At 48.3% G+C, this 27,413-nt stretch overlaps 1 protein-coding gene across 1 annotated transcript in view; it reads left to right on the forward strand.

Annotated features, from left to right (window-relative positions):
• DHRS11 (dehydrogenase/reductase (SDR family) member 11) overlaps positions 1-25,638 on the forward strand; it is a 25,837-nt gene extending 199 nt beyond the window's left edge. Inside the window, exons 2-7 of the mRNA XM_010573805.1 lie at positions 14,890-15,099; positions 21,139-21,233; positions 21,693-21,822; positions 22,486-22,578; positions 23,240-23,305; positions 24,315-25,638. Of these exons, the coding sequence (XP_010572107.1) occupies positions 14,890-15,099; positions 21,139-21,233; positions 21,693-21,822; positions 22,486-22,578; positions 23,240-23,305; positions 24,315-24,356 (636 nt within the window). The 3' untranslated portion in view covers positions 24,357-25,638. The remainder of the gene's footprint in view (positions 1-14,889; positions 15,100-21,138; positions 21,234-21,692; positions 21,823-22,485; positions 22,579-23,239; positions 23,306-24,314) is intronic.
• Positions 25,639-27,413: the final 1,775 nt, after the last annotated feature.

Raw genomic sequence — 27,413 nt, forward strand, 5'->3', positions numbered from 1 at the left:
GGGCCGGGCCGGGTGCCGCCGGTCGGTTCAGCCCCGCTCCGGGCGGTGACCGGTGGCCGGAGCCTCCCCGGGTTGTACCGGGACCGGTGGCCTCCGGGGTCCCGCCTCGGTTCCCGCCTCCGTGAGGGCCGGGCTGCCGGCCCGGTTCTCGGCCCCCCTGCTACGGGGAAGAGCCGGCTCCGGCTGGTGCGTGGGGGCTTCCCCGGGTGGGCGCCTTCCCGGGAGGCCCTGTGGGGTTTTTCCCGGCTCGGAGGAGCAGGGACGGTCGGCTGGAAGTTGCTCGAGGAGCAGATTCTGTTTTGGGGCGGTTTGGTTTTGGGTTTGGTTTTTTTTTTGTTGGGGTTTTTTTTTTTTGAGCTTCCTCTTATCGAGGTTTAAAATAGCATCTGGGTGCCTGGCCCTGCGGTGGGCTGTGGGTCTTGGCTGCGAAACGTTTAAGGGCACGTTAAACCCCGCTCGCTTTCCAATGTCTGAATGCTGGCCTTCAGGAGTCGGGACCCTTTTAGGAGTTAAGGTTAAAAGAGGGTTTCGGTCCTTAACATGCTGTTTACCCCTAGGACGAGCATCTCTAGAGCTAAGTCAAAAAGCCCATGACCTTGGCTTAAAAATAAAGATGCTTAAAAGAAATAGTTTCTGTGGGTTCCTTTTTTGTAGTTGGATGCATTTGTAGGCTTTACCTTGCAACAGCACAAACTAAAGCCTAGTTACTTTTCAAGAAGTTTCCTCTGAGGGAGGAAAAAAGTTACAGTCAGACAGCTTAAAGGTTGTCATCTTGGTTGTTTGGTGCCTGCCGAGCCAAAGGAGATTTATACGAACAGCCAGTGTTTGTATTTCCTTAGCAAAGGTGATAAGGACTCCCTATGCACAGTTGACCACACCAAGAATAAATTGTCCAAAAAAATAATGGAAAACAAGGCTTGACGTTGCTGGTGTTGCTGAAAAGTGGGGTTAAATAAAGAAATGCTTGGAAGTAACAAAACTTTTTCCGTTCTTCATCGTGAATCAGAAGGACACCTCTTGCAGAGAGGAGAAAACACACCCGCGTGACTTAGTTAACTGTCCTTTGGGGCTTGCTTCTAACTTTGGACTTCCCGACATTTTGATACTGCGGTTTACAGGGAAAGCCGAGCTCTCCAAACGCTTTCCCACGTGTGGCTTATGGTGTTTAATGTACTTCCATAGCCTGGCTTCATGAGGCTGTTGTAGCCTCACGGTACCTGGTAAAGGATGCTGTAAAAGATGCCGTTGTTTCACATTCCTCTCCAAAAAACGACAAAAAAGCCATTTCCAATATTGCTGTTTCTAATATTGTCCATTCTTTGGATTTTCTTTTGAAATTTTTTGATTTTATTTGGTAAAGAAAGTCAGTGGAACCTTCAGTGCAACAGAGGAGTTTCCTTCCTTTCTAAAGCCTGAAAGCCTTCCTTTCTGAAACTTTTTTGGCTAAAATACAGTATGGATTTAAGAAAGAGCAGTCTTTTAAAAGCTTTGCCTTTTTATTTGAATCTGCACAAAACGCAATCGTGTTTTATATAGGTGATATATGAGCTTGTGTGGTATGCACATGTACTGAACAATGCTGACTGTCTTCCAAGTCTCTTGTTACTGTTGTGTTTCAAAAACTTGTGTTCAACCCCACAGCTAATGTTTGTCCCTGCTTCATTCTTTCTCCTGTCCTCTCTAAGGGCTGAATTGTGTTTCCATGGTCATTTGTTTTCGTAGGTGTCCGGACTGTGTTTTGCTCTGTTGCTATTCTGGTTTTATTATTGTGAAGCATGTTTCTGTAAAGAGGAAGAAAATCCCAGAGGTGCTGCTCGCTCGGGGAAGGGAAGGTGGTGAAGCACGAGGTGGTCCAGGGTCGCTCCGGGAACAGGTCCGTCACCTTGGGCTGGCTGCCAGGGATGCTTGTGTTGGCACAGATGAGGCTTCTTACCGACTCCTGCCATGCCTTCAGAGCAGAGTTGTTTATGATAACTAAGCTTTCCTCCAGGAGCTTCACTTTGTGGTTTTTTCCTTTAAAAAAAAAAAAAAGGAGGAAGATGTTCAGGCTTCAGACTATTGAGCTCATACTGGGACTTGGGACTTTGGACGTGGCTGTAAGAAGCCATCTCGAGGAGCAGACGTTGGCATTGCTTGCAGGGATGACCGTGCTGCAGCTGGTATGGTGGGTGATGAAGCCAGACCCCGTTTCGGGAGCTCCCAGTGGGGCTCCTGCCTGCTGGAGGGGCTTCGGATGCTGCGGGCAGTAGGAAGGCAACGGGAAGGTCTGTGCCATCGGCACTCTGCAAGCATGTCGTTACCTTGATTAGTTATTGTATAACCAGATCTATCCACAAAATACACTCATCTGTTATCTCTGGCTGCTGATTTTCCAAGGCATTGTTGGTCGGGAGCTGGAGGGTGGCATCCTTGCAGGAAACCAGGGTGGGGGTTCGAAGGATGTGCTAATTCGGGGAGAGCGGCTCACAGGTAACGGGCAGGATGGGGAAAGCGGTGCTGATGTTCAGGGCTGGGGCGCGGCGACACAGGGACGAAAGGAGAGAAATACGAAGGAGCTGAAGGCTTGGTGTTGTCACATGTGAATAAAGGAGAGGTTAGAGCATCACGGCCGTAATTGCTGCAGGACAAATCTTGTTGCTGTATACAATTGAATAATTCACTCAATACCACTGTGGATAATGGTGTATGGGGGAGCAAACCCCCAAAATAGATCAAGGCAGCTTGAAATGGAAAGAGTGCAAATGGTATAGTTTAAACCCAGGAATACAATACTCATTTTGTAGCACATAAGCATATGTTTTCATTAATGCTATGCACTAGTCATCCATTTTAAGGTAAAGTGTCTGGAACCACTCTGTATGGTGGTTTTACAACCTACTGTAAACTGGTGACTGAAAGAGTATGTTGTCTTGTGGGGAATTTAACTTGGGCAATAAATGCTGTGTCAAGATTTCTTAATCTCTTGGAAAATCAGATAAGGGCTTGAGGCAAGATAATGAAGGAATTGCAAAGTTGCGGTTTTGGTATTAAACCTGTGTCACGACTTCAGTGCTCTTTATTTGACTTTTGAAATAAAAATGTTAATGGCTTACAAAACCTGCAAGAGTATCTTTTTTTTTTTTCTTTTTCTTTTTTTCCATCCACTGGCCCTGTAGAAAAGCCACGCGCTCAACTGGCCTTGAGTTAGTGCTCCGGCTGACTTTGGTGGTATCGTTTCAAATTTGGATTTGATTTTTCTTTTGTCACATCCTCATACGTGCAGGCATGGCAAATGCAGGCTCCGGTGGCTGGGTTTCCCCCTGTAATCATATCTAGCCCTTTAAACCAGTGTTGACCCTCCTGCAGTCCTTGCTCGTAAGCAGCCTTGCGTTCCCCACTCGTGCCACTTTTGTGAGTGGAGACTTTTCGTGTGGGTCATCCAACAGTAACTTTAACAGTCAGACTTTCAGGAATAAAATATAATTAAAATGGCTTTATTTTACTTTTGCATGCCAGGAGGTACTAACAGCTGTCATAGACATTTTGGCATGTGTTCTTGCTGAGTGTTTTCTGCTGTTCACATACCTACACGTGTTCCAAGTCAGGAGCGAGCGTAAGTGCCTTAATGAATTAGCCAAGAATTTTTATCAGCCTGTAAGACCGGGCTTTGGTGGAAACTGCTCCCTATTAGATGATTGCGTTCACAGGGACCCCTCGCTGATCGCTTGGGTCTCCAGCCTGCGAGAAGACTTGCTGTGATTTAATGACTTGCCACAGCTTAGCTGGTATGCAATAGCATGTTAAGCCACAGTCGCTCCATCACGCAAACAAAAGGCAGAGTATCTCTTACCGCTTTTGATGGCTTTGCTACAAGGCTTTTCAACTTTCTTCTTCTTCGTGTTTTCCAGAAATTTGTATTTCATGTCTGACTTCTTGCAGCAGCACAAAAAAGGGAGAGAGTTTCCCCATCCACAGGACAAAACGTTTCCCCCCTGGCTGGCAAACCATTCTCTGGTCTTTTTTTCAGCATGATGGATAAGGTTTGTCTTGCAGTGTTCTTCCCCTGGGGTGGGAAGACTTGGGAGGGTTTGTGGTAAATGTCGGGTCTGGCTTGGAGGCATGGTAAAGGCATCGAGGTACTCAAGTGCTTTTCTTTTGGAGCACAGAAAGGCACGAGACAGGGAGCTGTTTCCAAAGAGTTTGCAGTTGACGCTTGGTATTACACTCTTTTTTATAATAAAGTTTAATTTCATGTATTTTTATATTTACTTCTACATTTGTAGAGAATGGCAAAAGTGCTGGTAGGAGTTCTCCCTCCGGCCCCGGTGTCGGAGCACTGGATCTGTGCAGGCATTGTGGCTCTGTGACCGGGGCCATTGCCGATGGGAGAAACCGTGGTCGGGGCAGTCCCACCTGCTTCAGGTTAGGCAGCACCTCGTTCATTGCTTTGATACCTTGCTGTAGGGTAGCCAGCAGCATCAGTCACTTATTTTGTGATTTTTTTTTTTTTTTTTCCCAAATTTTGTTTTTTTCCAGCGCCTTCCAAGTGTTGTTAATTCATCACTTGGAAAAGACTCATCTGGAGAGGTGCGGGAAGTCAGACAGCTCCTGCAGTCCTTCATATCACTGCTGGAAATAGCTGAGCTGGCAGGGTTATGGCATCGGGTTGGAGCGTACGGAGCTGTGTGACTCCAGTGTGCCGGCCCTGGGCTCCCAGTCTGCGATGGGAATGCCTTGGGTCCGCTGCAGGCCAAATAACAAAGCGTCCGGCTGCTCCCGCGAGACCGGTGAGCATCCCCTGAAGCAGCGGGACCTGGCTGAGCTGCCGGAGGGGCAGGATGTTGGTGGGGGAACCTGCTGCTGTGTCGCAGGGAGATCGGGGCCCTTGGGCAATGTCTTGCTTCTAGGTGTTGGAGAGATTTAGTCGTGGATGTCGTGTTCTAAAAAAAATATTTTTTTTTCTTTGTTGGGGTTCGGAGAGCGAGCTGTGCAGGAAGTAATAAATGTGGTTTAAAATACAAGGTTTAACCGATTAATTCTAATGCATTTGTGACACTTATTGATCAAAGGTAACATTTATAACCAGGGACTGCATTGTCAAGGTTAGATCTTGCTCAAGAAATAGCCTTTGATAAGCTGAGCTATTGATTGCAGATTCGAGCAGTCCAATCTCTGAAGAGGCTAGCGCTCTCTTCGTCAAGCAGCGCCGTGCTGGTGTGGGAGGAGGAAAAAGTAGCCAAGCCTTCCACCCGGGAGCTGAGCACCCCGAGTAGCCGTTTGCGGGCTGGCTGATCACTTCCACGAATTGCTGCCCTGGCCGTAAGGTACAAGGGAGGCTCTCGACCCCTTCGGTGCTCCAAGGCGATTAATTAACGGCTAAATTGTTTCATAGTACCTGAATGTGGAATTTAATGACATCGCGTGCAAATCATGCCGATGGCTTGGAGGTCAACTGGTTAAAATTTTGGCCTCCCCCTGTGAGTGTCTATCGGGGAGGGGGGGGTCGAGCTGTGGATGTCCCTGCAGTGCTGGGTGTCCATGGTGGGGTCTGTCCCTCTGCCCTACAGCTGGGGCTGGGTCTCACGGGGCGTTCCCAAAACCACAGGTTTCACCCTCTGTGCCCACGCTGTCTTAATCTTGTGCCTTAACAGCAACGGGCTCGTGGCTGAATGCGAGAGGCATGAATTTTGGTGCCTGGCTCCCATCCGTCGGGCAGCCTGGCTGAGGCCACCCGCTCCCATCCTCCCTGTGCCGAAGGTGGGTGAGCCGCTGTCCCCAAAGGCTCGTCGTGGACCTCATCGCTCCCCATCTCCTCTTGCCCTGGACCCCTTGCTCTCCCGGCATGCAGGCTGCAGAGCTGCTGGGCTGCGTGGTAGCTCGATGAATTACTTTTTAAGGCAGGAGGAGCAGCTCCAGGCAGGATAATCCCAAGGCACAGTCTCCATGTAGATGAATGACCTTCAGCATCTCCTTGGCCTCTGGAAGGGCTTGTTTTGTGTTTTGCAAAGGCCTTGCCTCAGGGATGGTGGGTTCTCAAGGCCTCTGAGGTGCTTTTATTGCCGTTTGTCCCTGACCAGATCCTTTCCTGATAAATACGACAGAGATCCCCTAATTGCTGTCCTGAGCAGTGGGAGCAAATGCTTTGTTGGCCTGATGGTTTTCCTCAGCCTTGAAGCTCAGGAGGCACGTGGGGGAAGGGTTGCTTTTAAACCGGGTTGGATTCATCCTCTTTCCCCCAAAACGTGCTTTAAAAACATATGAAACAATAAGTTGCAGCAGCCCCCTGCTTACTGCTTCTCTTCTGCTCCCTTTGGCTTTGCAATAGAGCAGCGATACTGGGGTATGTCGTGCTTGCAGCCCTAAAAATAAGTAATAACTGAGCCTTTCCTGGGATTTTGGAGGTGTGGTGGGGTGCTTGTTCTGCCTCTGCCTTGCTGTGTAACGAGGCAGATTAGATAGCTGTCTTGTGCCTCAGTTTCCCCGTGTAAAACCTGGCAGCTGCTGCCCTGGGGAGGTGGGAAGGCTGTACGGGAGCAGTGTTTAGACACGGAGGGGGCTTTCTGGCCTCTGTTTTGGGTTTATGGAAAGTGTCCCAGGGCAGGGAGGTCTGGACGCAGCCAGCACAGCGTTGGGGAATAAATATGATGGTGGTTTTCCTCGGGCTTGTTAATAGTTTAAGCTCCGCAGAAAGTAGCGGCTGTACTAAAGTCGAGCTTTAACCCTCGCTCCTGCCAGTGTCCATGTGGGAAGTGTTAATGGTAATTTCCTGGCTCTCAATATCATTATTTTGCCTTGCTCAGTCCTGGGTGGGTTTGCGACCACCCTGGTTCTATAAGGTAAAAATGGGACCAGGATGCTGCGGGAGCAGAGGACCTGCGGTCTTACTCCTTCAGCCAGACTTTTCTCCCTGTTAGGCTCGTGCAGATCAGCTGCAGCTCTGTTCAGCTTAACTGGGGATTAGCATTGGCATAGATGTGAGCGGCGCTGAGCCCGCTGTGTCCGGTGGCGTTGGCGTTGGTACAGATGTTTAATCGCGGCACCTGCAGCTGTGCGGCGATGGAAATGGTAATCCCTGCTGTCACTGCTGCTTGTTCCGACCACGGCTGGGCTGGGGCGTGCGGGAGCCTTCGTCGCGCTTGTCGGTGGGCCGTAAATCTGGGGTGTATTAAAATTCAGGACTTGTCACCTGAATTTTGGTACTGGGGAGCGTTGGGAGCTGGTGGCGGAAGGCCCAATCCTCTCCTAGTGTGTGTTAATCTGTCTTTTCAGAAGAAGATTTGTTGAGGATTACACGGGTGCAGGATGGGAGCCGGTGAGACAGAGATGTGTCAGGACAGTGGCTCTTGCCCTGCCCTCGCAGCAGGAACGCTTGCTGCCGTGTGGATGGCGCTGGGGGAGAATGGGAAAACACCCAGCTCCGTGAGCTTTGGAGAAAAGCCAGGGCTGCGCTGCGGGGTGTTGAGAGGGGAAAAGGCCGATCTCGTGGTCTGACGGTGAGGACCTGCTGTTCTGGTACGGCTGTTTCGGTGACAGCGGTGGGTGCTTTGCAGATGGCCGTGCTGACAGGCGTGTTGTGTCACAGCGAGATGTAGGGCTTGGCCAAGCTCTGGGAGCCCAGCGGCCGCAGTCGATGCTCAAGTTTTCCTGGGCCCCCAAGCAAGGAGCTCAGAGCTCACCAGTGGGTTATCATCTGCTGCTGCTTTGTCTCGCAGGTGGGGATGCTGGGGCTGGGAAGGGGGAAAGCCTCCCGGTGAGCTTGTGATGGAGCTGGGAGTGAGTCCTGGCTGTCCTCAGGAGTGCTTCCAACTCTCACCCACAAGGTACGGTGATATACTCCATTACAAGATATGTTCTTCAGGGTGGGCATGTGCTGATGGTTTCCATGGGCCTCAGATCACACCCTAGATCTTTAGGGTATTGCTAGGCATCTCAGACCTTCCCTGCTGCAAGATTAGGTGGAGTTTGATTTAATTAAAATAACTAAATAAATTTTTTTTTACTTCCTAAGCGTAGTGGAGGTGTGCTCGCCTGTGGTGGAGATGACACAGAAGGCATGTGCCGTGATCTGAGGGTGTCAGGCTGAAGCTCAGGCTCAGCTCTGCCCTCCGAGTGGTGTGTTTGCAGGTTGCCTTGGAAATCTGTGCTCGAACGGGCGGCGATCCAGCCTGCGACATGTGGACCTGCGTTGGGTCTGCTGTGTGCAGGCACTTGGGTGTCTTGGAGCTACGTGGTCTTTGAACCCTGCTTGCGAAGGCGGCCAAGGGCTGGTGGAGGACTGCAGGTGGCTGCAATACAGCAGCTTCAGTCTTAGTAATACTGAGTACTGGGGTTCTTTGAGGAAGGACAACATTTACGTGCCTGGCTGCGTGGGAACCTGCTTTATGCGTGTTGGAGCTGAAGAGCAGGCAGGCACCTATGATGCTTGTTTTAGGATAGTCATACCTCAGAATAAGCAAGAGATATTGCTCTAATGAGCTGTCATCGTAGGAGCAGCGTATTTCCTCCTCCCCCACGCCAGCCTGTAGAAACGTGATCTGAGCAAGCAGTAAAAAAAAAAAGTGCCTTCAGCTTTGACGTAAGGAGCGATTGTTTGAATGCCTTAAGGTAGCAGGGACGTTCAGGCCAGCGTAAATGGGGCGATTTGGCTCGTGTGTATGACACTGGAAATTTAAAAATAAGTGAGCTAGGAAAACATAGTCTTGGATGTTTAACTACTGAAAATGTGCAGGGAGCAGAGAGGGCTTGGAAAAAAGCAGTGTGAGTCTGGAGCAGTCTGGGAGGACAATTACCAGTACTGGGAAGACACGACTGCTCAATGAGACCCCTGTTTAGCAGGGAGTCTGACTTCAGTGCCTGGGATGAAACCAGCTGAGTGGCTTCCTTGAGCCCCGCTGCACCCACGGGCAGGAGATGCTTTTGGCCCCTACGGAGCCTGTGGGATGGGTTTGCTGGGCGAAGGGCAGGTACCGTGTTGATGTTCAGTGTCCAGAGCCTGGGTAGCATCCAGGAGACATCCCAGAGAGCTGATGCCGGGGGTATGCCAAGATGTAACTTTGCATGATCTCTGGGTGGGTATTGTGAATCGTGGCAGCTCCACGGGCATGAGGATCTGACAGGAGGGAGGGGTGCCGTGCCGTGCCGTGCCATGCCGCCCTGACGGTGACTGTGGTCACGACTATCTGGCTGGGACTATTACCCCTTAGATGCCTCTCCTCAGTCTGCTTCTTGCTACTGGAAGTTGATAAACAGCAAAGAGGTCCAAGAGGTTCCCCAGGGTTTTATTCCCTTCTCTTCCACAGCATGAGATCTGATTTTTCTGGGTTATTTATTATATAAGTACTGATTTTGTATGCCACCTCTGAGTCTTTGCAAGGACTGTAAAATCAGTATGTTTAGGATGATACAGGGTGAAAAAAAACACATACAGGGACTTAAATTTTGTCCAAGTTTTGATTGCTTTTTCCTCTGCCTGTGCTGAGAGGTGGGTGGGTTTCTGGAGCACTGTGAAAGATTCAGACTGCTCTAGGAAGGGGCTCAATGTGATTATCTTCATTTTACAGTTAGGGAAACAGCTCTGAATCTTGCCTGTGGTCGCAGAGCACACTATGGAAATAAACCCCAGTCTAGTGCTTTATTCACTATATATGTCTTCCTCTGTTATGCTGTTGCACTGGTATTAAATCTTAATTAAAAGAAGCTTCAAAGTTGCCAATCAGTAAAAGGAAAGGATTTGTAAGCCCCCAGTTTTCTTTCACAACTGTGTTGCTCTTCGTTAGGATTTTTCTCCTTCATTTCCTTTAGACAGCAAAAGTAATTGGGGTGACTTTGGTTTCTTTCCAGTTGGTTTCTTGGTACAGCCTTGTATTTAAGCATAAGCAAAATCAGTAGGATGCAAGTACCTGTGATGAATGGCAGGTCAGATTAAAAATTACCTAATTGTTTCTTCTGGCTTTAATCTCTCTGAACTAAATGTGTCTGAAGTTAATAGGATGGTTTGCCAAATAAAGCCCTACGTGACTCTTTTCTTTTTTTCCTCCCCTTAAGGGTCCCCTTAAATGTTTATATCAATTAGTTTTGTAAAACCATTTTACCAAGACTGAATCTAAATGCATGGCACTGTGCCCTTTACAAGTGTCGTAGGCACAAAGAGCATTAACCCCTTCTTGGGAGAACTGATGTATTCTTAACATACGGAAAATGTCCCATAAATGTGAGGCATCCTTTTAGACCTTTAAAAGCAGACAACTAAATAGTACATAGTAAGCATCATGACCAGGTATTCTTCTATGTCTTTCTTACATGTAGGTAGGTGTTAGGTGGTTTTTTTTCATTTGCTCATGCATTCATCCAACACCGCTGGAAGCTGAAATAAATCACGGTGATGTCAGTGGAAAAACTGGTGTCTAAGCAAGAGGCACATCGCAGCCTGCGTATCTAGTGCATACTGCCATATTGGCTTGCTATATCACATGAGTAGTTTAGATGCCCTTTGTGGAAAGCTAGTCTTCCATGGGTATTGCAGAACTTGCCAGGTACTGTGTTCATGCTGGCTAGCGTATCAGAATTACAGGGGCAAGGGCTTGCATCCGTGGCAGTGGATGGCTCTAGGTTAAACATTTTAATGCATAGGGTATCTGTTTCTTATTTATGTTGCATTATGCCAGTTTGTACCAGTAGCTATAGTGTCTGGCTGTCCGTTTCCAAGCATCCAGTGGTAACAGTGTGGTATAGAGATGCTCAGGTCTTGTTTCAAAGCTCCATCCCCAGCTGCTGGAGGTGTGCTGGCCCTTGTCTGTATTGGTGTTGCGTTACGTGGTCACTCTCAAGTTGCTAATGAAACCTGGAAAACCAACTTTTTTCTCCCCCCCCCCTTGTGTGTGTGGTGTGCTTAAAGTGGAATGAGCATTAATTGAGTGACTTAACGGATGCCCTGAAAAAATATTGCAAGCTCCCTAATTCAGAGAGTTCCTTTACATAAGTCTTCTCTTGCAAACTTGCCCGCAGTTGATGTTTCTTTGAAGAGCCTGTGATGACTCTTTATCTATAGATGGTTGAAGCACGTTCAGCTCTGCCTGGATGTCAGTGGTGTTCAGCACTTCATTTTCAAAGAGAATTTGTTAACACAAGTGTAGACTGAGAGATGAAAGGATCAGTGTTAAGTCTCGTTTGAGGCGGCGAGACGCCAGACAGGAAAAGAAGGATCTTGAGAGATATTTGATTTCTCTGGTCAGTTGTGGCAGAGGAGTCTTTCTCTGAGAGAGAAAGAGCTTTCTCTTGGTGTACCTAAGACATAAGCTAAGGAGATTGCCTGGGAAAACAGGATGGACAACTCTACCACAATAGCCACTGCTGTCCAGAGCACTCCTTGTTTCATCTCCTCCTTCATCTGGGTTGCTGTGCTGCAGCCTGTGGTGTTTAGACCCTGTCTGCCTCCATCGAGGAGCTGTACTGAACAGTGAAAGGTTTCACCGAGTAGTGAAAAGTGACAGCTGAACATGGAAATGGAGATATTAAACACGGCATTTCCCTCTTGGCTGTAGATGAGCTTGTCTGTCCTTTCCCGTCCATGCTGATGGGCCCTGCTTTCTTCCAGCCAGCTCTCCTGGCATGAGTCCTCTTTTGGGACATTTGTCCCAATCCCTTGTGCTTGTGTGTCTCATCTTTTAAAATCATTGGCGTTGCTTGATTCAAGTTCAGCAGGGCTGAGTTCTGCTGGACCGGTTCCTGCCATGAACTGTAAGCTTTCCTCCCTGCAGCTCTGGGATGCACCATGATGCTCAGCCTCCGGTTGCAACGGGTGCCCTGTTTTTCCTTTCTGAGTGTGATCATGCTAACTTTGAAAGGCAGCACCCTGCTTTACTAGCGACGAGCACTGACACCAGCAGTGAAAATTGAAGGCACCACTGGAAAGATAACTCAACCTAGCTCTCGTTCAAGCAAACTAAACACAGCCTGGCAATTTCAGGAGGTGCCAGGACACTAGCCCTCTGCCAAGAGCAAATTAAGACCATACTTCTGGCCATAACCTGCTGAACTAGGAAGTGCCAGACGTGAGCCGTGGTACTTTATAAGCAAATACTGAATGGGATGGATCCCTTAGTGGAGTGCTCAAGTTTGGCAGTCGGATGGAGAGAGCTCTGAAGCTGTCACCTTGGTGCCAGGTTATGAAGAATGTGGTTGAGGGCTCCTTGCCCATTTTTGTCTCCTGTATCTTTGCAGGAAGAAGGCCCCCATCTCTGGAGTGGTTTAGCACCTTCCAGCAGCCTTTCATACTGCTTTTAATTTTTACATGCTGCTCTTGCAGATTTTTCTCCCAACTGTTTTCTCAAGTGTGTACTCTGATCTTTAAAAAGTATATATTTTTCTACTCTTATCAGCACATAATCAACAAGATTGCATGTATAGCAAAGTGAAACCAGCCCTGGGAGGGTACAGAGAGGTACGATTCAGTCCCAGGTGCACCTTTGTTCTCCGTCGGGCAGAAATATTGTCTAGCTCAGCCCAAGCAGAGCTCTCCAGAGAGCGTGATGCTGTTGGGATGTATCGATCTCTGGGCTGAACTCAGCATGTCTGTCCCCTTCTTGCTTGGTGCTGTGAGAGCAATAATAATAATTCTTAGGTTACTGCAATGCCTTGACTGAAGCGGTACCCAGAAAGGAGAGCGGCTTCTGGACCAGACCCTTAGACAGGGGCTGGTTTCGGCTTGTGGTCTGTGAAAGCTGTGGATTGCTGTGAAAGGCAAGTCAGAAAAGCTTAAACTTGCTGTTCAGGGACTTGGCCCACCTCTGCTGTGGTCTTATGTATGGAGAAAGATTGAAAATCATTTACTGAACAGAGCCACTTGCCCCAGAGTAATTAAAATTAATGTGCTTGGGGCGCAGAGAGGGGTTTGGAGGTCCTGGCTTGTCTGTCCCTCTCCCAGTGAGGATGCTCAGCCCTGCTCTGTGTAAAACTTGGCTAAGAGAAAGTTGGTCACCGAAAAAGCCACTGACAAAGAGCACACTTTATGATTTGGAGTTGGGAGCCAATTCACATCTTCAGGTGGATTTTTTTTGCCTTTTTGGACTTTGTGGAATCTAACCAAGTTGCCAGCCCTCCTGGTTCCCGAGGCACGTGGCTGTCCTGTGTTGTGCTGGTTGGGGAGCAGAAAGCTGATTCTAACAAAACTTCAGGGACCAGGACCTGCAGGTTTCCTGGGCATGCTGGCATCTGATCTGTGGGATGGCATGTGTTGGAGGCCAGCTGGATGGGAGCTGGGCCCGTGCTTTGGTTTGGCATTCGCCAGGTCCTGTGGTGTTTGTGAATTAATGCAGCCCCACAAGCTCTCCTGCCAGCCTGTGCCAGGGGAGCAGGTGCCATGCTGTCTCTGATTTTTTTTTTTGTTGTTTTCCTTCTCTTTCCACTTTCCCTTATGTTCCATGTTTTTTCCCTTTGGTCTAATGTTTGTTTCAGAATTTGGACATCAGGCTGGCTGACGAACTCTGCGAATGTCACCAATGCTGGGTGTTTTGGGGGGCAAATCTGCCTCTGCAGCAGCCACCAAAAGGCCAGCTCTGCTAAATGAAAGGGGCAGGGGACCCTGGTGCTTGCTAGCTTCCCCTGGGAGAAAGACACCTTCGATGCTCTGGTTTGTCACTCCCGCTTTCATGAGAGCGAGCATGTCTAAGGCCAGCGTGGCTCTCCAGGCTCTTCCCCATGTTGGTACACATGGTGGGGCTGGTTTCAGCATCTGCCTTCTCCAAAATGTGGCAATTTCTCCATGCATCCTCCTGGAGGGCCAGGAGGGAGCTGGGCCAGTCTGGGAGGTGATGCTCTACCTCAGAGCAAGCAAAAAAAAAGTCAACATCCCTCTGGTGTGAGCTTCCCCGTGGTGTTTCGGGTGCTTCTGGGTACCGTGGCTGGTGCCCCAGCTTCCCTGCATCCTTGTTTCTGGCCGAGGCTGGGTGAGCTCCAGGGCAGGCGCTCTGCTCCAAGCTCGGCTAGGGCCAGGCTGTTACACAGCCACCTTCATGTGCAATCACCATCCAGCGTCCTCTGCTTCCAGCCAGGCAACTCCTGTGCTGGGCCTTGCTCCTCTTTTTATAAACGGCTGTGAATTGCAGTCCTTGGTATGCAGGGAGGAGCTGGGAGGAGTGGGAAAGCTGCCTCTGGCAGGAGGAGAGCTTTATTGCACCCGCTGAAATGTCACGTTGGTGAAACCGCCGCGGGCGATGGCGTTCGAGTGATTTGGTGGACGTTTGTAGCCAGAGTCCATCTCTCCACAGAAACCAGACATCACGTGGCTCTCGCCTCACGCTGGAAGCTGTCACTGTCGCTAATATGACACATCAGAGATGAGATGCTGCTTCTCATTAGCATCAGGGGGTAAAGGGCATCCTCCAGAGGATTTGGCGTGGTGGCTGCCGCATCATTAACACAGGCGGCCAGCGGCAGCTCTTGGCCTTTCATTTGCTTTATATCATCTAGTCTGATAAAAGATCTGGATGCTTGGAATAATTGTTGGTAATGGCTAACGAGGAATTGTCAGGCATGTGATTGCCACGTCTTTTATCTGCGCAGCAATGTGGCAGACTTGCAGCCTGGTGCCGCGGCAGTATATATTTGTATTTTGCCAACACCTGCGCACCTCAACCTGCGTTGCCTGGGGTGATGGATGAGCATGGAGTGTGTCCTCAAGTTTAATAACTTAAAGGCCAAAGCGCTCAGAGTCTCACGTATATCGATATTTCTTTTTTCTTAATTAGCATTTACAATTATTCTTCCCTAGTGCCTGCTTTTAAGACAGGCTCACCGGGAAGCCTGCCGTGTTTTGTTAGCCCTGGGGTGTGTTTTTAAGCAAATGGCTGGATAAGCTACTCCATGAGGAGAGGAGGCCAATGGTTGTTTTCTTCCTTCTTTTCTGTTCCCTAGAAATTGGCAGCTGAATGCCAGAGTGCAGGCTATCCGGGGACCCTCATCCCGTACAAATGCGATCTCTCCAACGAAGAGGAGATCCTGTCGATGTTCTCTGCCATCAAGACCCTTCATCAAGGAGTTGATGTCTGCATCAACAACGCAGGGCTGGCTCGCCCGGAGCCCCTGCTCTCGGGGAAAACGGAGGGCTGGCGGACAATGATAGACGTGAGTAGTGCCACTGGGAGAGGGGGAACTGTGCTAGATTTTTATTTCTTCTGGCCACCAGCAGCATTGTCCCCATCTACTTATTTCACATGTGCAGAGCTGAGGACCTGCTTCCCATCTGGCTCTGACATGGCCTGGGTTTGCTGATTGGGAAGTGGAAAGACATCATGCACTGCTGATGCCTTCAGCTTGGAGTATGAAAACACTCAATACCTTCAGCAGCACTTTTTCCTTTAGCTCTATGGCTTTCTAGAGGGTGATGAGCCTCACTTTTTTTTTTTTCTTCAGTAAAATAGGAAATTGAATGCCAAGCACTGGCTTTTGTAGCTAATCCTGTTAGTTGTAGCAGTGGGTTGTAAAATGGGCAGATTCTTTTTAGCTTAAAAAGCTGTAATGCTTTTTGTCTTTATAGCTTAATTTTCTGCCCATAATCTGGTTAGAGCTGGATATGAATGAGGCAATTTCGTATGCTGAACTGGGAGTTTGTGCAAATGGTCCATGCCATTTACTAGCAGCGCTTCTCCCTGGGTCTTGCTGCCCTGAGGTGCTGCTGTGCATCTTTTTGGGACTTCACCATCTTTTGTCATTATGTGATGGCCCTTTTCTGCACATAGCAGTGGTAGCCACAGCTCTGGGACCCCAGGCCAGTTTGCGTGCCCTGGCAACAGCCCTTTTGTACTGGCCTTCCTGCAGCTCTGGCCGGTGAGATGCTGAAACAGGAGCTTTTCACGAAGGTGATTTTCCCCTCCTGTACTTCTGCGTGTGAAAGCGTTATCTTCATAGGAACAGGAGTCAAACTCATGGCTTTGAGTAAGTCTTGTAGCACCTCCAGCAGCTATGGGAGCTTGTCCTAGTGAAGGAAAAGACATGTCTATTTGAAAAGCTGCTCGAAGCTGTAGGCTTGGGGCCTCTACATCTGACAGCGGAGGCAGACAGGATCTGTGGGCTCCTGTGGCAGCTGGTGTCTGTTCATCCAGCAGTAGTTTCAGGGACTGTGTAAAGCAAAACAGAGAGGCACATCGAGGCCTCAGACTCCTGCTGCCAGGGCAAGAACTGCCGTATCCTGGCTAATTAAGTTCTTGTTAGGATTTTGGCCGGTCTGCTGGCTGCTGCGACTGCAGCCAAAGCGAGCTCAGCTCAGCTTTGTCTGCCCAGCCAGGCTTTTGTGGGTTGCCCAGCCTGGGTCACTGCACAGCCGCATCTTCCCGTCGCTGGTTGCCATGGAGTCTTTAAATAAAATTAAGTGAAGTGTAGCTGAGGCTGAGCTGGTATAAAGCAGGGCACTTCCCAGCGTTGTCTCGCTGCAAGCCTGGCCCTGTGGGTCGCCTGCGCCTTGTAAACTCCTTGTCCTCGTCACTGTGATCGCATCTTGTGTGGATGCCTCTGTGGATGCTGCGTGTCCCTCGTGCTCGTTTGTCTTTGTTCTTCTGACCTTTTGTTCTTTGTAGGGTGGGCAGGCAGGGGACACATGCATGGCTTTTGCCAGCTGAAGGCTCTTCCCCTCTCTGTGCTCCTTTCCCTGGCTGCTCAGCTGGGAGTGCTCTCTTTATCTCACCTTCCGCCACTTTTAGGGAGAAAAATTTTGGAACAGGGATTGTCCTGTGTGAAACACTCCAGTGTTGGTATTCACAGTGGCTCAAAGTTTGGGAGCCTGTGGTATCCCCCTCCTTGTGGGTGCTGCTGTGTGCACCCTTTGGAGCTGCTTCGGGATGACAGATGGGGTGGGAGGAGAGGCAAGGTGGTGGCTCTACAAGAGCAGCATTAGGAAACCAGGCTGGGGACATGTTTTATTCCCAGAGGTGATCTGTACGGCTATATCTGCTGTCATTGCTTGGCAAAAATGCTGTTGCAGCACTAGGAACAGACTGAGACACACCCAAGCTTTCTTCCTATACTGGCAGATTTTTTTCCTCTGACCAGCTTCCCAGCAGCTGGTGGGTTTGCTCTTGACTTGTGTGTAATTGAATAACACTTGTACCTTTAATGCAAAGGTGAAGCCCTGGGAAACTGTAGAGCCAAGTGCTTCACCCACCTCAGCCTAGGCAGCCTGACAAGCCTGGGCTTTGCTTTTTAGCCTGCTGGGAAGCAGTAGAAATAGCTCAGGGTTTTTCCTTTTGCTGTGTCCCCCCGTTTTGTGGCAGCAACCTCCCTGCTTGGGAATCTCGCTCTCCAAGCATGCCGTGGTTGTGCAAGCACCGGCGTGGCAGTGGGGTTTGAGGAGGGATCTGCAGTGACAGCTCTCCCCGCTGTGGCACGCCAGCCCCAGGGAAACACTCGCCAGGCCTATTTTTCCTCCATGCTCTGAAGCTCTCGGAGGGTCAGGACGGCGGAAGGTTGCCAGCACCTTTCATGGGCCACTGGGCTTTGCAGAGCTGAGCAGGAGCAGGGAGGCTTCTTCCAAAGGTCGCTTGGAGAAAGGTGTTAGAGAGCAGCACCGTTTGAGATGCTGTTGGAGAGTTTCAGTGTACTTCTGGGCTGCAAGACAGGAAAAGTTTCTGAACAGCCATTGATCTATCGATTTAGCAGGCATTAGGGCCTTAAATTAAAGGCATTTTTTTCTTTTTGGTAAATTGATTTTTGTTTCCATGCATTTTTTATGACTTTGAGGCTCTGTCTCCTTCCAGGCTCCCCTCTCAGTATACCTATTCCATAAAATCTCTTGCTATACATCTAACAGTCGAAAGCATGTTATCATTTACTTATTCCTCCTCTTTTTTAATGTTCCAGTTCCTTATTGTCTGGTATTTATTCCCAAGGGGGGAGCTGCTTCTCCCTGGGCTGCAGGAGTCGTATGTTAGGAATTGTGTCTCCGTTGTTTTACAGCAGCGCAGAGCCCAGCATTGCCAGTCAGTAAATTTGGTGTGTGTGCAGGAGGGAGTGTGTTATTGCAGGCAGGTTCTAAGCCCATCATCTTTTGGTTCGCAGCTTCCCCCCTTTTCTCTCTACTTGTTTGTGAGGTTGTGCTTGACATGAGGCTGGAGCAAAGTCCTCCAGCCGTCCCTGATCCAAGCGGGAGTAGCCGGGGCTGGGTGCTGTGTACACACTGACTCCAGGCTCTGGGATTTGAACAGCTCCTTCATGTTTTACCTACTGAGCTTTACAGCCAGGAATTCAAGCTGAACTTTCCATTTGCACTGTTCAGGGCACAAAGGACTGCAGCACACATCCTCTCCCTCCTTTAGACACTAAATGGGTTTGACTCTTCTTGGCATTATTCATTGACCAGCAAGGCTCTGTTCTTCTTGCTTTTATATACCATCTGTGCAGAGATATGTTTTCCGTAACCTGCATTTTTATATATGCTTAGGAGCTGGGATACTCATTTTGATGCCTTAGAAAAGGCTGATTCTGGGAAGTGAGATGCTCAGTGCTTCCAGGAACAGGATCTTTTATGTTCTCCCAACCTGGCAATTGGAACTCATTAATTGCTAGAAAATGTGCCTTCATTGTTTCTGTTGCATTAGCGCACACACGCGGCAGTCACAGACCTGCTGCCTTGTGCAGCGTGCTGTGCAAAGGCAGAGCGCAGATGTGTTGGCCATCTTTGCTAAGGGACCTTTGAACCTTTTGTTCTTAAAATAGGAATGAGGCTGAAAAATGTCTTGCGTGGATATTTGTTAACAACAGCCTTTAGATTGTTTCTCAAAGCGATACAGCCCTAAACCTTGCTCATTTTCCAGGCACATTTTTAGGTTCCCAAGTGCCTTTTCCGTGTTTTGAAATGGGATTTCACCCAAAAATCCTGTGGGTGCTCTCGGGAAAAGGCAGCGAGGCAATCCCAGCTCAGTTGCCTTCCAGCCAGTTGTTTTGTTGTACCACGGTGTCTTACTGTACAGGCTCTGGACTTTCCCATGTGGCTGTTGATTAGTATCTTGCTTTGCCAGTAGTTGTCAAAATGTTGTAATTCTACCCACGCAAGGAAGCATTGCTCAGCATGAATCACAGCGTTGGAGCCTGTTCTCAGGCTTTAGGCTGATGTTACCCTCTAGCGGCCTACGGAGATGGAGTAGAATCAGGGAGTGACTGCACTAAAGATGTGGTGCCTGGTGGGTTCAGGGCGTCTTGGGGCAGGGAGGAAAGCAGGGATGTTGCTTGTCATGAAGGCTTTTTATACTAAAAGTTGCCCGTATCCATATCTGAAAGGACTGGCTCCTCACTTGGTTAGTGTATCAGACTGGAGCGGGTTACTCCTGCTTTCCTTGACCACCTTACTGTAAAATCCAGAAGCCTTCCATGCCCTGCCTGCTCTGGGCTTTGCTCCAATGCTGAGGTGCTGCTTCTGCTGACATGTCTGCTAACTTTCTTCCTTGCACAGCCAAGGTAAATCTTCAACCTGGTGCTGGGGAATTATCTCTGTAGTTCCAGGTATGATCACTGAGATATCCGGCAGTGACTGTGTGCTCAACCAAAGTGCACTTGGATGAGGATGATGACTCAACTTGTGTTGCCTGGGTACCCCAAGATCAGATAAGCATGCTATTTATCTGTCGCCAAGACAAAAACTCACAAGCATGGCCTCTAGTAATGAATAGGAAATAATGACCGAGACAAAAGCAGTGACCGAAGATCCTTCAGCTGACCCCGCTCGTCCTTTGTGTGCTGCTCAGTAATTACATCTCCCAAATCCATCCCTTTCTGCCTCTTATTTTCTGGTCTCCAAACTAATGTTCCTCTCTTGCATGTCCTTTTGTGCTAGCAAGTCATAGTTAGCCTGCCCCATTCTTGTTTATAAGTTTCACAGCAATGATAGATAGCCAGCCCTCTTGTATCCTTTGCTCGCTGTCCACATGGCCTTGTTCCTGCTGCTCCTCCCATTTATAGTTGCACCTGACTTCTGATTCATCAGAAATTTAGTTCTTCCTGAATATTTAGTTGACAGTGGTGTTTTTAGACCTGTCTGGCCTGCTCATTTAGTTAGCAAAGTGACATGCCATTAGGTAGGACACCTGGCAGTGTGTCTTGCCTTGAAACGGTGTTACATCCTTTCTAGAGGGCTTCAGCGGACACCTTCTACCATTCAGCCACTTTTCCAAGTCTAAACCACTATAAACTTAAGCAGTTAGCACTGCTGCTGAGACAGCTTGCTCATCAGTCGTGCACACACCTCTGGGTGCTTTGTATTCTAGCTGGGGGAATTTCCATATCTCTGTCTTCCTGGAAACTTTGACTCTGTGTTTTATGGTCAGCAAATGCTCAAGGCATCTGCACATTAACGATGGCACATTGCAGAGGTGATATGACTGAGTTTAACCAAGCAACAGTGTGCTGGGCAGTTCTGGTCCAAAGAGCAAGAGCCTGGAAAGCTCTGGATCCTGTGCTAAAGGACTGGATAAGTTGCCATGTCCTTTCTTCCTTGGCTTATCCAGTTAGGGCTGAGGAAAATGTCAGTGGACAGGGTGACAGACTGGTGGCTTTCGTATCTGCGGGGTTACTTACCCGCTCTGGCCTTCCCCATGGCACAATGTGATCTTTGGCTTCATTTGTGCACGGGAGGCTCTTTGCTGGCTGTGTGGTTTGCAGTGCCTCTGAGTGCCTGGTGCTCTGACAGGCGATATCTGGGGATTTCCTCGTTAACTAACTGACCTAATTACCTGCTGTTAGTGTCCTGTCAGCTGCCCAAACACCAGTGTGCTCAGTGCTGTACAAAATAAACAACTTTGTCTCCTGGACAGAGTGCTGACTGTGGGGAAGTGGGTTCATTCTCCCTTACATTGCACTCTACCCTCACACTTGCCTGTAAAACAATTAAGTCCATTAATTTCTGGCAGAGGCCAAGGCTGTCTCACAAAACTGGGTATCTGTGCCTCCCCTGCCCAAACCCCTTGTGACTGCAGCCCTGAGCTTGGTCGCAGCGTGATGTGGCTTGTGCAGCAGGCGTGCAGTGTGCGTATGTGCATTTCCCTCTGCTGGCGTTTGCAGGAGTTGCTGTGGGTTGGGGACTGGAACCTGCATCCGCAGCTTCGGGCGTGCAGGGGGCAAGTCAAAGGGTGCCAGGCAGGGCTGCTGGTCTTAGTTGCTTCTTCTTTTCTCTTCCCTCAGGTCAATGTGATGGCTGTGAGCATCTGCACCCGAGAGGCCTACCAGTCCATGAAAGAGAGAAACATCGATGATGGGCATATTATTAACATTAACAGGTATGCAGGGGGGAATGTGGGATCAGCCACGTGGGCCGCCTCCTCCCCACCTTGCAGTGAGGATTTAAGCAGTGGTGCTTTGACCTTGGAGTGGGCTGATGGTGCCCAAGAAGGGGTTTTCCAAGGATTGCAATGGTTGATTTTCAAACCACAGTTTTTTAACCTCTGCTGGTCTAAATGTAAGAAAGACTGAACCAGGGAGAAAAGGATAATGCCAACCACTTGCAATGGTGTAGGGCTGAAAATTGAAAGTTCTTGACCAGCTCCAGAAAACAGCTGTGTCGAGAGGAACCTCTGGTGGTGTGCGTTTCCTGAAGGAGAGGAGAATTCCTCACATAGCCACCATCTCAGTGTCTCTTTCTGTGTTCGTTACGGTGGTTTGAATATCCTGTTGGTTCCTTCTCGGGACTCTGCTTGCTCCCCCACCTCTCAGCTCTTTCCTTTCTGCTCTCTTCTCAGCATGAATGGCCACAGCGTCGTGCCACAGTCGGTGGTGCATTTTTACAGTGCCACCAAGTATGCAGTTACAGCCCTCACGGAGGGGCTGAGGCAAGAACTCAGAGAAGCAAAGACTCATATACGAGCTACAGTGAGTACCGTGGGCTCTCTTCTGGTGTCCTGCTTTTGTGGGTGGTAGAGAGCTGGCAGGCTTTATGGGGCAGAGGTTTTCCCTTTGGAAAACAGGCAAGGAAATGCAAAAATAGTGCTCAGCACACTGGGAATGTTCAAGTCCTATGGCCAACTGTCCCTGACCACCTCTCTTTCCCAGGCAGAGAGAGACAGGTGCAGAAGGCATGGCAGCAATGAGCTGTGTCAGGGAATAAACTTTTTGGGTGCACAAAGTGGGCAGTTCCTTGTTGGGGAGTGAGGGGGGCTCATGACAGCAGAGGGAGGCAGTCAGCTGGGCTGTTTGCTCTCATTCAGGACTTGAATCTCAGAAGTGAGGTGTCCAGACGTTAATTTGTATTGCAAGCTTTTCCATCATTTTCTCTGCTTCTCTGTCCCTTTGGGACATGAAGAGGGAAGTACCCATCAGCGGTTTCCCAGAGGTACTTGCCACAACAGTCATTAAGGCAAAGTCTGCTGTCTTAAACTATTCCCCTAGAAAAAGGGTGGAGAGGGAGAACAATAGAAAGGGGACTGGGGGTTTTTTTGGCCTTTTCAGTGCTAAAAAGTTTTCTCTCCTTTTCTTTTATTCTTTTATTGAAGGAGAATTACAAATCCTATTAGGATGTGCTCTGCTTTTTTCCAGTGTATATCTCCAGGACTGGTGGAAACGGGATTTGCTTTTAAACTTCATGATAATGACCCTGAGAGAGCTGCTGCAACATACGAGAGCATTCGGGTAGGACATGAAGAAATGGAAACAGAGGGAAGTGGCTCTGATTATGGTTTTAACACTCTCTCTCCTGGCTAGTAGCATAAGGAACTAGTTCTGCAGAGTGCCCAGTGCTTTCCAGGATGTAATCAGCATCCCCAAAGTCTCAGCACTCAAACCTCAGATTTTGCACTGATACTTATACGCTATGTAGATTTTTCGTTCAGGTTCAGTTTCCCACTCCCTATATTTTTCCTTTTATTCTGATGTTCCTGTAAATAAATATCAGTCAGCTTTGGCATTTGGCAGGCTATGACTTCTTTATTGAAGAGAAGATATGTAAGCAAACATGCCTACACAAGGAGAAATGTGAGAGCATGTTGTCTTGCAGATGGCTAGCACAAGATTTCTTGTGCTTTTCTGGGAATTTTTTATAAGGATGGCAATGCCTGACCTGGCAGAATTACTGTGCCAGTAATAAGATTATTCACAGCAAATGGAGAACTATCAGCACCAGACATGGCCTTTGTTAAATTTTTAATGGATTCTTTTTTTCCTGCTTGCTTGCATCTTTTTGACATGCCCCAGTGACACTGTCGAAACTCATTATTGATGGCTAGGAAAGGAGCAATCTTGTGGTTAACTTTGAGGTGCCCTTTGACTGAGAATCTCTTTCCTGTCTTTCCAGTGTCTCAAAGCTGAAGATATGGCTAACGCTGTCATATATGTCCTCAGTGCCCCACCTCACGTACAGGTAGGCTGTGGTTGGGTTGGAGGACTGCTGTGGGTGGCTGAAGGCAGAGTGGGTAATTGCTGCCCTGACATTTGCTAATCAGCGTTGCGGCCGCTGTGTCAGGTGTGTGCTTAGCAGAGCCTGGGCTGGGGATTAGCAGTGATCACGTTTGTTTACACTCCCTTATGGCAGCTATAGGATTGCGCCGCTTGGGCTGCTCGCAGCCCTGCGGATCCAGCAAAGGCTGCTCTGACCCCAGAGAAGGACTGCGCGAGGCAGGGGGAACAGGAGGGATATGGGCATGTTTTGCTCTTTTTTTGGATGGTGCCGTCTGAGACTTGCTGACAGTCTTGCAGCTGGGTGAGGTTCTGCCAGTTGTCGGATAACATGTTGGCCTGATCCTGCCAAGTGCTGTGCACCTCCCCAAGGGTGGTGTGAGGTGCTTGTGCTGCCAGTGGGACTTCCCTCCTGTGAAACAAGAAATAAGTGACCAGCTCTGAGCTGGAGCCAGGAGGAGGCAGAAGCAGTGTCAAAGTTTACTATATGCAACATAAAAGTTCCTGTTGCAAAAGCAAACTTTGATCATGAGGGGTTTAGCAGCCCCTTGAGTGAACTCTGCACCTCTGGAGCAAGATGTGGCCGTCTTGACATCGGATCAGTAGTGATAGCTGGCCTTCTTGTCTTAAGACGATAGAAAGTCCTGCCTGTGGCCGATCAAGCAGTGCTTCTGCTTGACCCGCTGTGAGCAGGACCAAACTAAAGACTTGAACCATGAGAGTTTATGTATAATCAGTGTCATCTTGCACTCTTTTCTGTGCATGTTTGTGCTTTTATTCCTTCCGCTAAAGGCAGAGCAGTCACATTCACCTTAATTTATTTTTAATATCTCGGTGAAGCAGGCTCATTTCTGGTCACGGAAACTTTCTTCATGTGCAGCTTGCCATTGTAATGGTGCAGCATGGCAGTGCCCAGCGCAGGATTTAAAATGGACTTCAGTGCTCCGGTAAAATCCTGTGTTGGTCTCTTCTAGATTGGAGATATACAGATGAGGCCCACGGAGCAGATATCATAGCAAATGAAGAAGACCATGAGCAGCACCGTGTATCCACTCCACTTCAAACCCTCTGGCAATTTAGGGTTTTGTCGGCTGGCTAGCAACATTTTAATCAAGTACCAAGGATCACGTTTGAAGAATTCTTTTTCTCTCCCTCTCTCTGAGCTGGTGCTGGTGCTGAGCCAGTTTAAAAAGAAATAGTAGTGGGTCTCTTTCTCCCCCACTCCTTTCTGAAACTGCTTAAGAGTAAAATGTATTTGAAAATAATGCAGGGAAGTGGTTTGTGGAAGATTGTTGTCTCCAGGCTGGTTTATTCTTCCTTTTGCTTTCTTTTCAAGGTTTGTTTGATCTTATTTGCTGATGCTGTGTCTGGACATAGGTGAAGTGGCACAAAATGTCTGCCAGCTTCAGTGTGCTTAGGGTTTGAGATTTTCAGTGGATGTCATGCATGAATCCATCTAAATTTTGGGTTTATTTTCATCACGTTGACTACTGATGGTAATGATGCATGTGATATTTTCTACTTCTTTTGTACTCCACTGCCCTAAACCCAGTGTACAATCTCACCCACCTCCCCAAACACTCCTTTCCCATTCACATGAATTATGCCTGCCAAGTTTGAGGAAGTATAAATGTGTGTGCTTGCTATTTCTCTTTCTTTCTAGGTAGGTAGGTAAATAGTTGGAGGAAAAGTACCTGTACTTCTGCAGGTTAGAATGATCACCTAAGTGGCATAGTTACAGTAAGAGTGAGTTGTTTGGTATTTTTAATAAAAACTAAATGTGTGCTGTCTTGTGATCACCTCTATCCTTGGTATCATCTCCCAGCACTCTTGATGTTTTTGTATGTGATATTTGCATGCATTGACACTTTTCTGGAAATATTGATCGGTCTTAGAAAGATGTATGGTGCTGTTTAAATGCTGGTGCTGATGAGTTGGAAATGTTGAAAGTTTGTTTATATGCAGAGATACAAACTCGGAGAGAGAGAGAGTGAAATGAACCATGCCGAAGCCGTCCAAAATGAAAAGATATTAGTAGGGGCATTTGCCTATGAAGCAGCAGGTAGAAGGTCTGGTTCAGATCTCATACTAGTTCTACGCTGGTGCAGCCCCATTGTTTTGCTCTGGATTTATTCGAACTTGAGAGAGAAGAGAATCAGCCTCAAAGCTGATACATGCAGAGCTGGAGACAACTTGAATTGTCTTAAGACTCTTGCAGTGTGGCAGAAACACGTCTGTGTGTAGTCTCTGCTGCAGAGTTATGGAGCTGTTAAAGTATATGTTGCCTTAAGATTGCAGACTCGCTCCTGCTGCACTCTGGACTTTCTGTAGTGTTTCAGAAGGCAAACCGTTGGTTTAGGTGGAGTAGGTATGGCCAGTTGATTGGAGCGGAGGATTGGGAGCCAGAGAAACTTGGGTTGGATTGTTTTGCTTACACCAGTATAGCTCTGTGGGAGTTCATCTGTGTTACACCACCATAAGGGAGACCAGCACTGGGCCACTACATCATGAGTTTCAACTCCCTGTAAAGCCTTGGGCAAGTCACTTTACCTCTCTGCCTCAGTTTCCCCATCTGTAAAATGGGGATAATAATACTTACCTACCTCACAGGGGTGTTGTGAGGACTCACAAACTTTTGTAAAGCACTTTGAATATGAGAAGCGCTATGTAAGTGCTGAGTGTTGATATGAAGTATTATTATTAATTAAATCTTGTGATACATAGAATTCCTTGTGCCAAAGGTGAGCTACTGTGGAAGGATACAAGGAGAAAACTGGTAAAATGTTCGTTTGTAATGGCAAAACAAATGCAATTTGCCCCTTTTTTTCCTCTTTATAAATACATGCTCATGGTGTGTTCTGTCCATTCCTCATCAGTCACCAGTTTCTACTGGCAAGTACACATAGCCTCATCTCTGGATTTGGCTTTCTGACTTACTGTGAGTGACGTTCATGCCCTGTGGTGCAGTCTCGCACCACTGTAATGCACTGCCCTCTTCCACCTTGCTGAGGCGGTGGCTTTGTGTGGGTTCTTTGCACAGAGCTGGGTTTCACCCCCAGCATTGGGTTGGATAGTGTCCTGCAAGGAGCGGCCAGTCCAGGTCTGCTCGCAGCCAGCGATCCTCACTGCAGCAGAGAGCCTGCGCCAGCTGGAAAAGCTCTTCAGTCTCCATGCCACCGTGATCCTCAATTCGGAGGGACTTGGCTAAGGAAGGTTCAGGCACTACTGTGCTTTTTTATAATGTCCCTGTGATGTTCAGCTAGACTTGATATGAAAACTCCCAGTGTTTTCTGTAGGGTTTCTTTTGCAGGAGCCTGTTGAAATTCAGCAGATTTGCTGTGCAGTGTGTGCCATCTTTTTAAAGAGGAGATGGTTGCACTAGGAGTTGGAGGCCAAAAAAACAAGTTGGGAAATGAGGAACTTCTGAGCAGAAAAAATATGAGCAGGGATGTGGGTACCACTGGTGAAACATCTGAATTGGTGGCTGCAACTGTGTACAAAGTTAAGCAGATGTTGAAATGCATGGCTGAGGAGGGACCTAACTTAGCTTTCTGCTCTGCAAAAGGAGGCTTCAGAGAGAATTGCTTAAAATGCAAGGCCTTGAAAAAGGGCCAGTCTGGGTAGTTGCTCCCTGCAAATACAACCTGGCTGACCTGCAGCCCTGGAAGTTTGGGTTTTTCTTCCCCAAGAACATTTGTAACGTTTGCAAGTCTATAAAATAACCTTGAAATGATATCCAGTATATTTTTCCATTTCGGATGTGTTTTTAGGGGATAATTCCTGCTGCCCGTTAACTTCCCACGTGAAGCACGGCCTGTGGAGGGGTTTGTTGCGGGTTGTTTGGCCACTCTGCCTTGTGTAACCTGGTGGCACCTTGAGCCACCTTCCTGGGATGAGATGGGATTGGCAGCACGACTCTGAGGCATTTAAAACCCCCAAACAGGAGGGTGAACTGTGTAATTTATCAGTAGGTTTCTAATTGTGAACTGTAAAATAAAGAATAAAAAGAGAGGCACACTGTGGTTCTTTTGTTGTGTGTATGGTAGTTTTTGTGTTAAAACATACCATCCTTC

The sequence above is a fragment of the Haliaeetus leucocephalus genome, unplaced genomic scaffold (assembly GCF_000737465.1).
Source record: "Haliaeetus leucocephalus isolate CR32 unplaced genomic scaffold, Haliaeetus_leucocephalus-4.0 Scaffold395, whole genome shotgun sequence".
NCBI classification, from domain to species: Eukaryota; Metazoa; Chordata; class Aves; order Accipitriformes; family Accipitridae; genus Haliaeetus; species Haliaeetus leucocephalus.